Genomic DNA, 15,651 nt, shown 5'->3' on the forward strand with positions numbered 1-15,651 from the left:
CAGGGTGATCCCCCACCCCATGGCACGGACAGAGCTCCATCCGGTGTATACCTTGTCCCTATGTCCACAGGGGGAAGCAGACTAGGGCTTTAGTAACATCAAACCCCAGACGAAGGGCTCCGCCTGCCAGGCTTGTCAAAGTTACAATGGCAATCCCACCAGTCCCTCTGTTGCAGGCTCAGATCACCAACCTCAGCAGGGCCCAGGGAGCGGTCCTGCATCCCCTGTGCTGAGGGCCTCAGGGGGCTACCACTCTGCTGGCTGTCCCAAAGGTGTGGAAGGGATCACCAGGTCTGCGGCTACCTCTGAGGGCCCCTCCAATTCCGCTGCCCACAGAATAGCAGAGGCCCAGCACCTAGGTCTCTGGAGATTGTGAGGGGGAGGCAGGGTGTAAAAGTCCACAACTGAGCTCTCTGCACATTCAATCCTACCTCGCCCATGCAACTCTTCCAATTGCCGCTGGAATACGGTCACAGGAGGTTCGGCGTGTCTGTACTCCCCTCCGAAGTATCCTCACCTGTCATCTCTGCGACCTCCCTTGCCCGGGCGATCCCTGTCCACCGCTGGGAGTTCACCAGGGCAGGCAATCTCCACTCACCTCCAGTAGTTGGCAATCATTAATGCCCGGCGGAAGGTCACCATTGCACCTGTAGCTAGCTACACCCACCTGGCCCGGTGGGAGCCCGGCAGGCAGCGCAATTGTTTTCCTTCGATGCACGGGATCCTCAAGGGTGACTCTGCCTGGATCATGTCTCTCGGCCCTCTCCTCCTCAACCCTCCGAGCTACCTCCAGGAGCAGGTGGGAAAACTCAAGGCCCCCAGCAAAGACTCGATCCCCACACTTCTTGCAGGGCCTGTCTCACCTCCCTGGGCCGTCAGCTCCTTTGCGGTTGGGTGCTGGCCGGGGCGCCATTTTGGGCCGCTCAGGCGTCCTTAAAAAAAATATATATTGCCATTCTGCTATTCCCCGAATTATTGGCAGCCCTCGCCCGACAGGGTAGAAGCCTGGTGTGCCCTCCTGCAGGGTTGGTAGGCAAAAGCAGCCGCAATTGCTCTGTATGAGTCTGGATCAGGTAACTAGGCTGGGAGCTCCACAAGTTTGCGTCCTAACTCACTGGTGCCAAACCACCTTGATGGATACATACTTGATTGTGTTTTTGCTGGCCAGGGAATTCTTGACCGCCAAATCATTACTTTTGTGAACTGCTTGCCAGCATTAAAAACTTCTATCAAAAAGAACAACGTTGAGGTTTAAGTCCATGTCTAAAACATTTTTCACCAGTTTTGAAAACATATATATAATGAAGTCCTATATTCATAGAATAATTTATGTAGACCCAGAAACAGCAAACCATTGTATGCAAGCTCCAATAAAACCAAATTGATCATAGTTGACAACCCTTGAAAGACTGGGTACTCTGGGCCTCCTGTACAGGCGATGCCTACCAGCCTTGCTTTTGCAGGTAATGATGATATTGCTCATGTGCTGGCAGACAGTCTTTTCACAAATTAGGTGGCTTGGCAAGCCTAGGGCACAGACCTCTGTATGGGTTGGCACTATAGCGAAACAGATAATGCAGGTCACCAGTTCACCAGTTTCCACACACAGGATCAAGATTTCCAAACTGGGAGATAGTTTGGAAAATGATCATATCATGACTTTTCGGATATCTCAGGAGCTGTCATGCGTTATATACTTATAAGGAACCACTGGAGGGGGTGCTGCATTATCTTCCATTTGATGCAAATTGTTGGTTGGCCCACTAGGTCATGAGGGAATTGTAAGGCTTTATAGAGCCCTCTTACTCCACATTTCAGACCCATTTCTGGAATGGAGGACACCCTGGGAGAATGATGTGGGTGAGATGGATAACAATGATTGACAGGATGCCAAATTGGCAGCCAGATTCTCAGTTTTCCCTCTAATTTATGGATGATTCAGTTCAGTTATTTTTATCAGGTGTACCACATCATGGATAGGCTTTGGAAAATGGGGAGATCCCAGAATACTGCATATATGCGCTGTGGGGATTTGGAGAGGACTTTCTGCCATTTGGATTGGGGATGGCCAGTCCTTGTTAAACACTGAGGGTAAATGCATGTCACCTTAGCCAATATTATACACATACCCAGCGTCTTGGACCCCGAGGTGACACTCAGGCTCCCGAAGTTAGAGGCTCCTTGTAGACATTGGCTCTTGTGGCCAAGAGAGACATTATAAATACTGAAGATCTGCTGAGCCTCCGCCCTTATTCGTCTGCTTCTGAGATATGTATCTATGTAGCCAAGCAGAAAGGGAAGTGTACAAATGGAGGGATGTGCAAATAAACATCAGAGTTCCATACTGCCAGTTGTAACACTTTCAGTATTTCCTGATCAGTAATTTCCCATTGGGTTTGGGGCTATAATGTGGCTTTGTTTTTCCGTAGGCCTTTTAGGGAATGATTCTGCATTGGATTGTTTTCTGGTAATTTGGGAGATTGACTATAAGGTCTTCAAAAGCTGTTGGATGTCATTTCAGTTGCTATCTGTAAGACTATAGCCTATAATTATCAGTGAATGACATGGCCGTAACCATGTCTTTCTGTGATTACTCCTGAATAATAGGGCCTATGAGTTTTGTAGTGCACTGATCTGCCTCTTCCCACATTTTCTAAAGATTAACATGCTATGTTGTATTTCCTTGGTTTCCTCTGGTGACTACCGCAAGTACATGGGATTATAGAATTAAAAATGGATTGTGTTTTAGTCAATGACCATATGAAATCTCTATCTTGGTCAGCAGGCAAACTGAAAGATTGATGTGTATGGACATTTTGAGTAAGCAACTGGACTTTTTCCTTGGCAGGAAATGCTCAATCCAGCCCTGCTCCCTTTGTCTCCTTGTGCAATCTCTTTCCGTCCATCCATTCTCCCTTTCTCCTTCTGTCCCCTTTCTTCTTCTACTCTGATCACTTGTTCTATACTTTCCCCCTCCCATCTGCACTTTCGTCCTCTCACTATCTTAAAGCCCACCTGTGCCTGCTGCAACTAATCTTGGGAGCTGAAGAATGAGACAGAGACAAAAAGAGCGGTCCTCGACTTTCAGCACAGTCCTCCTGCCCACCAGGAAAATTACTGGTTAAATAAAAGACCTGTGCGGCCCTGGTTTTGAACAATAAAAGAACAGAAATCCTGTTTTTTTGGTTCAAACATATAACACACTCTACAGTAACATGGCTCCTCATGACATAACGCAGAATAATGTTCACATAATAATTAGGTTAGAGTGCGTTGTTTCATGTTAAAAAGTAAAAGGTGTTAATACTTCAGGTTTGCAATGTCCAAATTAATGTAACTTTTCATAAACTTTAAGCTTCCTTATCTTTTAAATATTTATTTGCTCATTTGTCTTTAACAGGTACGACCACAACCAAAGATTCCAATACAGCATTACAAAAATGCAAAACCCCCCTTCATCATCTGTGTCAAGCTGGTAAGTATCTCACTAAAGTAGATTCAAATAAGTGATCTATTGTGGAAGGGTGGTATTATGCGTGCACAGAACTGTATGCTTGAGGCCATTACACAGCTACTTTTCAGATGTGATCCTGGAAACCACTGTTGTTGCCATGCCCACCTCATGTAATAAAACAAAAAAAAACGTGGCCATCCTACTCTGGGTGGGTTGTCAGCACCAGGCGTTCTGCTGGAGCTTGTCGCCCTGGCACTTAAGAAATCCGACTGTACAGAGCAGTCCACAGACGAACATCTTGCAATTAACATCAGTTTGGCAAAGTCCCGGGGGACTCTGTAGGAGGTGCCGAAACTCAGGCAACAGGGAGCGAATATTAGTTTCTGCATCGGGGATCTGAGACGTCGGGCGCAGGACCTGTTGGATCTTGAGGTCCAGAAGGCAGACTTGGAGGTGCGGGGACGTAGGGAGTGTGGGCAGCAGCCATGTAGGCAGTTGGGCCTCGTACAACAGCAATATCAACATACCCTCTTGGGGGAGGCTAAGCAGTCCTGATTGGCAGCCCAGATCTGCATGTACCAGTTGGGGGGGGGGGGGTTACAAATCAAGCAAAATGCTCAATAAACTGTGTCAGGGCTCTTGTCATCCTCCCATTGTCCCTCTGGTAAGTGATGCGAAGGGTGCTCTACTTACTGTTCCTAGGGAGGTGGCCTGCAGCTTTGCTGCCCACTTCCAAGATGTCTACACTCGACTGGAGGTCTTGCCATAGAAACAAATAGAGAACTTTGTGATGGCTCTCCCCCTTTAAACTCTCACATCTACAGAACAGGCCCTTTCGGACGAGGACTGTGGAGGACGTCTTGTCGGCCTTGGCAGATCTACACCCCAGGAACACCCCGGGGCCTAATGGGTTCTTGTGCAAGTTCTTCAAGGCCTTTATGCCTAAACTCCAGGAGCACATGTTGGGGGTGATTCAGTCAGCTGTTGACAGAGCCACCATCCCTCCTGACTGGCGACATGCTAACATAGTGGGGTTCCCATTCCTCCTATCTTCCTATCTCCCTTCTAAATCTGGAGGTGAAGATCCTCGTGAAGAGATTGGCAACCTGATTAATAGCTTGATTCTTGACTTGGTTCACCCCAACCAAGCCCGCTTTATGCCACATTGTGTTCCCCGGCAAAATATTCAGCTCCTATACAGAGCTCTAGCATTGGCTGATAGGTTGGAAGGGCCTGCTGCGGTTCTCTTGGCCGATATTGATAAAGCCTTCGATTCAGTGAGCTTAGTATACCTGTTCACTCTTGTCACCCTAATTTTGGCCGAATGTTTCAATCATATCTAAAACTACTATATATACTGATCAGACAGCAGCGGTGCGGGTGGCTGGGGCCAGCTCAGATCCGTTACCTATTCAGCAGGGGACACAGCAGGGATGTCCCCTTTCCCCTTTGCTATTTGCTCTTGCCATGGAGCTCCTGGAGCTGTGAGTGAGGATAGACACAGAAGCCCAGGGCTTTGAGTAGAGTGTGGGCCTATCTGATCGAATAGTATTATACGCAGACGACAACCTCTTTTTCTTAACTACCCCTGTAGACTTCTGGACTCATATATTACAAGTCATGCATATTTTTGGGGAATCTTCAGGTTTATGTCTTTGTATGTCAAAATCTAGTGTGTACCCAGCTAATGATTGCCTGCAGGACCTCGGCTGGGGGTCATGATCGTGGATTGCCTCAGGTAGGTTTAACTACCTGGGTGTTTTTGTGTCACCGGATGCAACTTTGGCGTGGATGAGTAACTTAAAACCTGTTCGCGCTCGATTAAGGGAAGACATATGGGTCTGGTTGGTCTTTCCTTTGTCCCTAATTGGGCAATCTGCTGTTCTGGTTTCTTTATCAACTACAACATTTCCTGTACCCCATTTCATGACAGTGGTTTCGCATTCTAAATTCCATTCATAATAGTTTTCTTTGGGCAGGCTGGACGTCCCGCATTGCCCTTGGTAAGTGCTTTCAATCTTAATATTCTGGGGGTATCGCTGCAGCAGACATTCAGTCGTACTATCAGGCATTGCATCTTCTGATCATCAAAAATGTATGGTACAATACCCAAAGCGACCCTGCGTACTTATCTGAAAAGTGGGCAATGGGGGGTATGTACTTTGATGACTGGGTTGGTGGGGGAGGCTGACACAGAGGACACTGTTGTGGCAGACCGCTTGTTGCCTCAGGTGGCTGGGTTGGAGGGATTTAGGAGATGGGATTTGATTGGGATCGCCGATCTGGGTGATTTCATGGGTGGTACAGTCCTTTCTGGCCTTGCAGGTAGAATAGCTTTTAGTTTTAAACATTTTATTGAAAATAGGGAAGGACATATCTTTTAGTTTCAAACTTTTTATAGAAAATAGGGAAGGGTGTATTACTTAGTTTCGAACTTTTTAGTGCAAATAGGGAAGAATGTATCTTTTAGTTTCAATCGTTTTATTGAAAATAGGGAATGGTGTATATTTTAGTTTCAAAGGTTTATTGAAAATAAGGAAGAGTGTATCTTTTAGTTTCAAACTTTCTATTGAACATAGGGAAGGATGTATCTTTTAGCTTCAAGCTTTTTATTGCTAAATACAGTACACAACAAACCTCAATTGGTCATATTTCCCAGAGCAAATTACAAAGATATAACTTAGTTCTCAACCATATGAGTGAATTCAAAACATTATAAAGGTTATAAATATCAAGAATGTATGAGAATCAACCACCATGACCTATTCGGTGTCAAAGAAAATGAGAAGGAGAAACATCAGCTGGAGGAAAAGTATGGTCTTTTCAGTGTGGTACATATTAGGCAAAACGAGAAACCTAAACCATCCTGTTCAACCACAGCCTTTTACTTGCACATTGAAGCTATAATAGGGGACAACCTCCAGTTGAATGAACTGGAGAGGTGTATGCCACCCCTGGATTCTAAGTCTGACTGGGAGCAAAAGTTAAACCTTCACTACTAGGGAAAATAGATACGTTTTAATCATCTGCAATTTTTTCCTGCACATAAAAGTCACATGACTGAGGTTTGGGAAAACATGTACTCTTAAACGTCCCAACTACTGTTGGGTTTTCCCCACAGCTTTCTGCATTAAGGGACGGATCTTTCAATCAAGAGTATGAAGTAAATGCAGAGGGCATGGGCATATATGTCATCATGGGACAAATGCATCCAGAGTATGATAATGCTAAACTTATCCCAGGCATGCGATGTCCCCAGGTGAAATTCTACAGCCATTGGAGGATCTACCCACAGGGTAGATGGCTACAAGGCACCCTAAATTGTAATATGGCTTTCTCAAGGGAAAGAAAGGAATAGGTCAGGCCAGCTGCACATAATCCATACCTTAGGCTCCTTCTTCTGCAAATGTCTTTTATAGTATTGTGCGGATTATAATTCTTAAACCCCAGTTTCAGTTAAGGTCATGTCCCCACATGGGACTGGACAACTAGCGGGAACTTTTTCTAGAGCGAAGATGTCTGCCAGGTGCTTTCTGTAATAATAATAATAGGAGAGATAGGGAGATAGTCAGGGGCTAGGCGTACTACAAACAACCAGTCCCTAGGGCTTCCTTTGACAAATCTTCATTTGGGATATGCCTTGCAAGCAACAAAGTGGCTTGTCTAACACAAGAATTAACACGATTGTGTCACAACTTTAAAGCCTGTGGGGTAGCTATGCAACTCTCTTCGTCTGTACTATCAGATGGCAGTAATGCCTAATTCAGAGAAATACTTATATCAACTTTGAAAGGGTAGACGTCCACGTAGGTAAAACCCAGGTTTCGTCCTTGGGGCTCTCCTGTTTTCTCTGTAAACAACATCCCCTGTTAACAGTATCTCCTCCTTTCGTTTCTTGCACATCTGCATTGAGACGATAGGGTAGTCCTTTTCTCTTTGCTTTGTTTCATGCTGTTCTTCAAAATGAAAATACCGGACAGCCTTATGGACGTTATACCCTATATGGCTCTGCTTTTTAATGCACAATTCTTCAAAGATAGAAATAATATGCTACCATGTTTCTCTGGCACCCACTCTCCGTTCCTTTCCCTGCCAACTATCAATTGGACACCTTGGCTCTGTCAGTGTAGCCCCTGCTGTATTCCTAAGAGCTGCTTTATCCTTCAGAATACCTTCTATGACCAACATATAGCCCACTCTTTTCTCTCAAAGTTCAAACGCCCTCAAGACCCCTCTCGTTGAACTTGCATTTCTAGACCCATGGCAGATGATAGTTGACAGTATTCTCCCTCCACGGTCTGCCCCCTGCAGGCTGTCACCTTGCGGCACTACCCGGGCCCCAGCTGCCAACAAAGTACATGGCAATGATGGGCTGGGAGCTAAAAGCAGCTTTGAGGAATGTGTTCATCCTTGCCATCCCTTGTACCAGGCAAAGTGCAGCCAATGAGTCCGACAGACTGGGGGAGAGGAGGGCATTATAAGTGTCTTCAAGAAAATTGTGTGTATTCCATCATCGCTGTTTGCCATGCTGGATAGCTGTGATCCTTCGTTCAAGAGAGCGGTAGGAGCAGGACATAGTCCTTAGCCTACCAGGGGTTTCCCTGTGTCCCTTATGGCCAATCCTGCCCTGTACATTGTAAACGTGTCTAAATAAATGTACCTACTGTGGGTGTAAATATTCTTACGTGAAGTGTAGCCCTTTTGTGGGGAGGACTATCAGATCTCCATAAATATAACTGCAAATAATGGGATTCTATCTTCTGGTGAGGCAGGTGCATTTACCATTGAAGCCATTGTGCCACGCTAATGGATGATGGCACACTAAAGCATTGCAGTACAAATCTTGGTTTATTTATTTTTCGATTTTGTTCAACTCATTTTAATAGGGTTTGGGATAACGCTCTGCTTTAGAATGGATCTCTCATTACTTGTTTTTAGGTTGTAGGAAGCTGATACAGTGAAATGTAAACAATGCACGTCCATATACACTATGTACAGCAATCACATGGGAAGAACAGAGCACTAAAACTTGAATCGAAGGGCGTCTGCCTCATCACCGTTGGTCATACATATTAAACGCGAGTGATCACGTTTACGCAACAAGCGCATTTGTAGGACGCACACTGACGTCCAGGAAGGTGTTGTGAGCATTGCAAACAAATGTATCTCATCCGGGTATTTAGAACATCTGATATGTGGGCACCTCTGTTCCTGTGTACCTCCAAGGACGCCTGCGGATGCTATGCACGTTAGCCGCCATGATTCCAGACATTGTGGAGTCTGAACAAAAAGTAAAGATCCTGGAGCTCCCTCATCCGCACAGAAAATCTGAAATGTATTTAATCACTGAAGCGTGGTTGCGACATCGGACAACGTGCTCATGGTGTCATGGTTAATGTGAAGAAACATTTACGAAAGTGAATCCGTGTATTTTGAAACGTTTCCGGCAGCTGGTTTTCTTCATCTCCACAACCGATGTTTCATCACACTCTCTTCCTTTTTACAAAAACAATATTGGTTTTGTTGTGTGCACAGAGACTTTCCCTTGAGGTTTCTAATAAAGAACATTTGCAGTGCCTCAAAACCCTCAAACCAAATCAGTATGTTTTTGCATTCTGAAAACAGAGGTAAATGACAGCTCGTGTAGAAAGTACGCACTTACCACGTGGCGTGTGTGTACAGCCATAAACAGCATGATTGTCACGTGGTGTGTGTAGGTCTGGTGTTAGACTCACAGGACAGTGTCACACGCCTGTGCCTGCTGATAGTGGCCTCTGTCGGACTTACACTGAGTGCAGGGGTTTGAGCATCCTGTAACAGATCCAGCTGAAAAATCTTCCCTAATAATGGCTTGAATAAACTAACAGAGGTCACTGCTAAACATCTTCCGGATGCACACCTATATATTTTTTTTTTTTTTTGCATTTTTAGGGTAGTAAAGCCGAGGGCTTTGGAGTGCTGAGCAGAGAAAAACACATTTTCAGTATATAAAACATGGGCTTCAAAAGACTGAACAACAAAAATATAGGCATTAAAAGTGAATTTAAATTCAAAGGAAGGGAACAACACAGGCATTAATTGAACAAAAAAAACTGAACTTTTGTCCTTAACTGGAAATAATAGGGAATCGTGTACAAAGATGGTTGGCAATGTGTTTAAAAACGATCTGGAGACTGTAGAGATGGACAACACCAGGGTTTCCTAAAGATGAAATTTAAGAACTTCCGTAAAATAGACTGCGTGCTAAACATCAGGCATTGGTTACGCCAGCCAAGTACTATTATTGCCAAGGCATATCATGAGTTTTTATGTAACCTGCCCTACAATGAAAATGCTATGCGAGGCCCTCCGGACGCGGGTACAGTGTTTGCTACTTGCAGGAAGTAGCTCTTTGTTTTAAAAAAAAATTTACTCATGGGAAAGAAAAAAGGCATGACATCGAGCGCAATGACATGGCTGCTCCATTATTAGTTTAGATGGCAGTCCTGATTTCAATTAAGCAATCTGTAATGAAGACAACGTATTAAAAATAACTATTGTTTCCAACAGCAGATAATGCAGCTCAGCAGGAATTGGACGAGAGTCAAATTTACTGGCCCCCTACTCCCAATCTACCCGCAGAGTTTAAAAAAAAGGCTTTAGAGGCCGTGCTTGTTGTTTGCACTTTTAGCTGCATTGATTAACTGGCATTATCCCCTGTTAATTTGTAACCTGCAGCACACATCACAGCAGAAAATCGTAGTGAATCACAGAAATGTGAAAGTCTATACTGAAACATATCTGTAAATGATAAGTCTAGATTTCTGAATTTCTTTAGAAATTGTACAACGGTATGGTGTTTTGTGACAGAGTCACCTTTACTTCTGTTTGTGTTTTCAGTAATAAGCCAGGCCTACTGGCTTTGCCAGAGCCACCCGGTGTACTGAGTGTGTATTTCAGGAGTGGCCCAACAACAGGAGCAGGGTAGATGCTGGGCACAATGAATCTTATAAATAGTCCAGAGGCTGCATTTGGTTCTTACGGATACCAAATGGTTATTCATTTGATCTGCCTAAAGTAAAGCAAAGTGCCTTGAAGTAAAAAAACATAAAACGCATTGCTGTTTACATACAATGCATATATGTGATAAAGATTCAATCTTAAAACGTTTAAATATTGATTGTACTTTTCAGATGAAAGTAGTCCCTCGTGGATTGCAATAGAAGCCTTCATAAGAGAAGGAAGTATACAACCAAACAGCCAGTAGTGTTGCAGTGACACTAATACTCCACTGGGTTAAACTAAAATTGACTCTTTCTAAAGCCAGTGGCTGAAGGGCATTCGCCCGGTACCAGTTTCACTGTAATGAACAGCCGGATCTAAATTTTTAAAAAAAAGTCTCTAACATTCCACGCCATCTCTTCATGAACTTGATGTACACGTTCATTCCAAAAACAATGTTCAGTCTCTCCACTATATCTCATAAGGGGTTTTAGGGATCAGGGATGGGTAAAATTTAGGGGAAGTAATGGATTTTTAGGGTTCGAGGAATGGTACTGTTTAGGGGCAGTAAGGGGAAGGGTAGCAGTAAGGGATAGTAGGAGGTTTTTATGGTTCTGAAAAGGGTCACATTAAAGGGCAGTCAGGGTTTTTAGGACTAAGGGGAAGGTGTCATTAATGGGGCAGTAAGGGGGTTGAGTGTTCAGGGAAGGATAAGAGTTAGCGGTAGGAAGAGTTTTCTTTTGGTTCAGGGAAGAGTAGGGTTAAGGGGGAGTGAAGGGTTTTAAGGTTCAGGGAGGAGAGTGTTATGCGGTAGGAAGGTCTTTTAAGGGTTCAGGGCAAGATAGCCTTTAGGGGTAGAAGGGAGTTTTAGGGTGCAGGGTTATGTAGCGTTATGGGGCACTAAGGAAATTTTATTGTTCTGGGAAGGGCAGCATTAAGGGGTTGTAGGGGGGCTTTAGGGTTCAGGAAAGTATAGTGTTAGGGGCAGAAAAGTGTTTTTAGGGTTCAAAGATGGGCAGCGTTTAGGGGTAGTAAATGGTTTGTAGGATTCAGGGAAAGTTAGCCTTTAGGGGTTTGTAGAGTTCAGGAAAGGGGCGTTTTATGGTGAAGAGTAGTGTTAAAGGGTATTAAGAGTTTTTATGATTCTAGGATGGGTAGCATTAAATAGTAGTACAGCGAAGGGTTGCTGTAAGGGGTAAGGGATTTTAGGGTTCAAGGATGGGTGGAGTTAAGGAATAATGAGTTTTGGGCTTCTGGGAAGGATAGCATTAAGTATTCCTAAGGGATTTTAGGATTCACAGAAGGGTAGAGCTAATGGGCAGTAAGTGTTTTTTAGGGTTCATGGAAGGGTATTGTCAAGTGGTAGTGAGGGGTTTTAGGGTTCTGGGAATGGTAGCTTTAAGGGACAGTAAGGGGTTTGTAGGATTCATGTAAGGGTAGTGCTAAGGGGCAGTAAAGGGTTTTAGGATTCATAGAAGGGTAATTTAAAATTACAGTGCTAAATAAGGAAATTATTTTAACGTAGTATCTAAAAATATCAATTTTTAATTAAATAAATATATTATTAGTTATGTGATGTAAATGTAATAACAATTTCAAGTTAATAATGAAATTAAAATGTGAAGATGAGGGGCTAGGTCTTTCCAGGCCATACACCTTAAACTAGGCATCAGAAAGAACAAACCCTATTCTGTTAAGGTGTGCCATTTAAGGTATCTCTGAAGTTGATGAAGGGAAGAGAACGGGGGAAGTGGTTGGGACTTCAATACAGGAACACATTCCTTCTCTTTGCCATGTTCCAATCTATGATGCCACCAGAGATGAACAAACATCACAGTTACTCAGGAGACATATAGCCGTGGCATGTCTTTGACCTAAAGACCAAGCTCGATTGTAAAAGCGTAACAATAACTAGACTTGATAAAGAGTTCTGGCTCATGCAACTTGATAAACAAATGATTACAGCTCTTGGAGGCTATGCACTTTTTCTGTGGAAGCACACAGCTTGTGCCTAATTAAAATGTGTACTCCCGTCCACCAAACATGTGGGTGGAGCCACAACCCCTCTTTGTAGTACTTCTGAGAACTCTTTTTTTTAGGTTGATCATGCAAGGTCTAGCAACAGCTGCTCTATCAAGCCGGACCTAAAAAGAACTTGCATGTAGTACAAAGCTGAAACACTTAGGATTGGAGATGCTGCCAAACATTCTGGAGGCATGTGCTGTTTCCCTTAAAATTCGTTTTTTTCTCAATACAACTCTGCTGTGGGGAAAAACACATACAAATAGTCACTCACCCACCACACCCTCATTCTTCTCCAAAAGCAGCCCCTTACATTAGTTTGGTTTTAACCATCTTTCAGTCTCATGACTGCAGTGGTTGTTGTTTATTATAGTTGCTGCATGTGGCCCGCTGAGTTGCTTTTTCTGCATTCAGTGTAACTTGAAGTAGAACTACTTTTTCTAACATGTATGTTTAGTTGACAGAATTATGAGTGTGTCAATGCAAATAATTAAACAAGCCTACTAAAACACTTATTGCGTGACAGACATCTCTTTGGAGCATGCTGGTTTGCATTTCTGTCATACAAATATTTAGTAAACCTTGTAATGGTAAATAAGGTTAACCTCTTAACAATTATGTAAATAACTCCGCGCTAAGCCCCACTACAAATCAATGGCAAATAAATGAATTTTCCAAAGGAAATGATTAGACTTGCTGGGTTTGCTAATGCTTGTCCCTGTAAGCATGCCTTATGATAGTTTCTATAAGGGAAGAGTTTCATTATCACAACTCCGTTCGCTACTTACAATAATCAGTAGGAGCTATATGAGTCTTTGAGCATCTATGATTCTTGGTATTCCAGAACTGCGACTTATTCATCTCTTTTAACAAATGTAAACGGTGTCACCATGCTATAGCACTAAAAGTCTTGGCTTTCGTGTGAGCAGTAAACAATGGTAGTATGTTTTCCAAGCTTAAGCATTTTTATGAGAGCAAAAGACTGAGATAAATTCATATCCACTTTCACAAGTAGTACATTTCAGTTTAGAAAACTATTAGTCTGAAAGTTTCATTTATTCACAGTAATCACTAGTTTTTATTTATCGGTCTTAAAAATGCAATATGATATAATGTAGCTATTGTAAAGTGTGTTTTTATACCGCACAATAAATCCAGATTGAAATGGCCAAGGTAACAAGTGCTGGCTTTGAGACAGAGGTGTACATTAAAATAAGATGTTACTAACTCTGTTTATTCATGTTTTACAAAGCCTACATGCACTGTTGCCTGCTGGGGCACAATGAAAAACACCAGATCAAGAGTGTACCCATATGAAAGTGCATAGAATCCTTACTTGTATCAAACCCCAGAAGGATCTCGGATAACTTGAATAATAGGGCCTTAGAAAATAAATCTGTTATTGACCTTTGCTCTTTGACCAAGGCTCTAAATACAAGTTTCTCATTCTCTCTGGAGGGGGAGATACTGGGGCCGGAATAAAAGATTGCAGCTGGAAGCCCCCTGTGAGGTATGGGGATTTTAAATTAAAGTTCTCTGGGAAGTATTCACTGCTTCTCTGATGGTGATAAAGGAGACAACTGGGAAACAGACTATCCCTCACTTCTTGAGCCAAGAGATAGAAATCTGCTGCAAAAAAAAATGGGTTCTATTCTATTTTCTGTTTTGTCTTAGTCTGAATTAACCTTGTGCAAGGAGTAGGGAGAACTGTTACCTCCTACATTTCAACATTTTAAATAAAATTGTTCTCCCTTGGTTTATACTCAACACAAAAAAGTCTGACATAAACACTTTGGTTGCTATCTACTCAAAACATATGTGAAGAGTTAGATGGACAGATCCACCCGTCTCCTCCCTAGCCAATTTCTGCAGGGTTTACAAAGCAGGTCCTATTGCAAAGTTCACCCAGAATCTGCTGCTGACCCTCTTAGCCCTAGCACAGATTTGCAGGGACGGCTCCTCCGTTAGGGCGGAGATGCGTCACCCCCTCAACCCCCTTGCAGTTTATTATTGTTTTCTTGTAAAGGGGCGGGACATGGGGTGACGAGCAGTGAGTGGGAGTGCACAGCACTCCCCCTCAGAGTGCATGTGTGTTTGGCCAGCCGTCTCGGGCCGGCCAAACACACAAATGCGCAGTAGGCTGGAGAGAGCTTGCACAGGTTCCCAGTCTACCTGGGAGCGCCCTGGTTGGGCAGTCCCAGCCAATCCTGACCCTGCTCTGAGCAGCGTCAGGACTGGCTGCAGGGCAGGCTGGGAGCCTGTGCCTGCAGCCTGCGATGGAGAAGCAGAGTAGATCGGCGGCGAATGAAAGTAAGTGTTTTTAAAAAAAAGTTAAAATAATGTTTACTCCCACCTCTTCGCGCGGCCCTGCCCCTTCCGTGCCCCGCGAGCCGCAACTACAGATTTGGTGCATCCTTTATAGATGGCTGTGCTCTCTGCATTTGATATTGTATAGGGACTTAAAACACAGAAATCTCCTACTGCTGAAACTGCAGCTTCTACTATGATGTGTGTGCCTGCCCATCTCAGAACTCACCTCATCCTGCCTGGAGCTCTTAAGTGACACATTTGGTGCCTTTCAGGCTCAGGCTACCTTATTCCCTCTAACTGTATTTGAACCCAACACGCTGATGCAGGCAGCACAAGCTGAGGTGAAAGGGATGACTACAAGTTGCTTGTGGCCACCTATCCCACAGCAGGCCAAGCCTCGTTTGATATCAAACACAGGATAGTAGCCTTTTATTGAATTTGACGGTTTCAGAGCTGAAAACTAACAGTAGCTTTTGCATTATTACTGTTATCAGAACTGATCAAAGGGCCATTTTTAGTTTTAAACTCAGACCACGTACGTCTTCAGCGAGGGCTCCATATCCAGTGTAGTAGAAAGGTATTAAATGTTTTTCATTTCATTCAGAAGAACAGAGATCAATATAGAGTTGATAACTGGCTCCACAGAAGTGTCACCAACATGTTATCTGCATCATTGGACTTTGTCAAGGTCTACAATAAGGCATCAGAGGCTCAATTTAAAGAGTGCTGGTCATATTAAGTGATAAGGTGTACTTGATTATTATCATTGTGTCTCACATTAGCCATCAGTCCTCATGAACATCAATCAGTCAGTTTGCATTTTCTCTTCCAATGATGTAATCAGTATTGGAATGGATAATGAAAGTTAATGCTCAAGAGAGGAC

General features: G+C 43.6%; 1 protein-coding gene across 1 annotated transcript in view; it reads left to right on the plus strand.

The window, feature by feature from the left end:
* The window catches only part of B3GNTL1 (UDP-GlcNAc:betaGal beta-1,3-N-acetylglucosaminyltransferase like 1), a 1,877,148-nt gene that overhangs the window by 1,789,945 nt on the left and 71,552 nt on the right, over window positions 1–15,651 (plus strand). The window contains exon 11 of the mRNA XM_069200350.1: window positions 3,401–3,475. Within this exon, the coding sequence (XP_069056451.1) occupies window positions 3,401–3,475 (75 nt within the window). The remainder of the gene's footprint in view (window positions 1–3,400; window positions 3,476–15,651) is intronic.

This window comes from Pleurodeles waltl, chromosome 7, assembly GCF_031143425.1.
Source record: "Pleurodeles waltl isolate 20211129_DDA chromosome 7, aPleWal1.hap1.20221129, whole genome shotgun sequence".
Lineage (NCBI taxonomy): Eukaryota > Metazoa > Chordata > Amphibia > Caudata > Salamandridae > Pleurodeles > Pleurodeles waltl.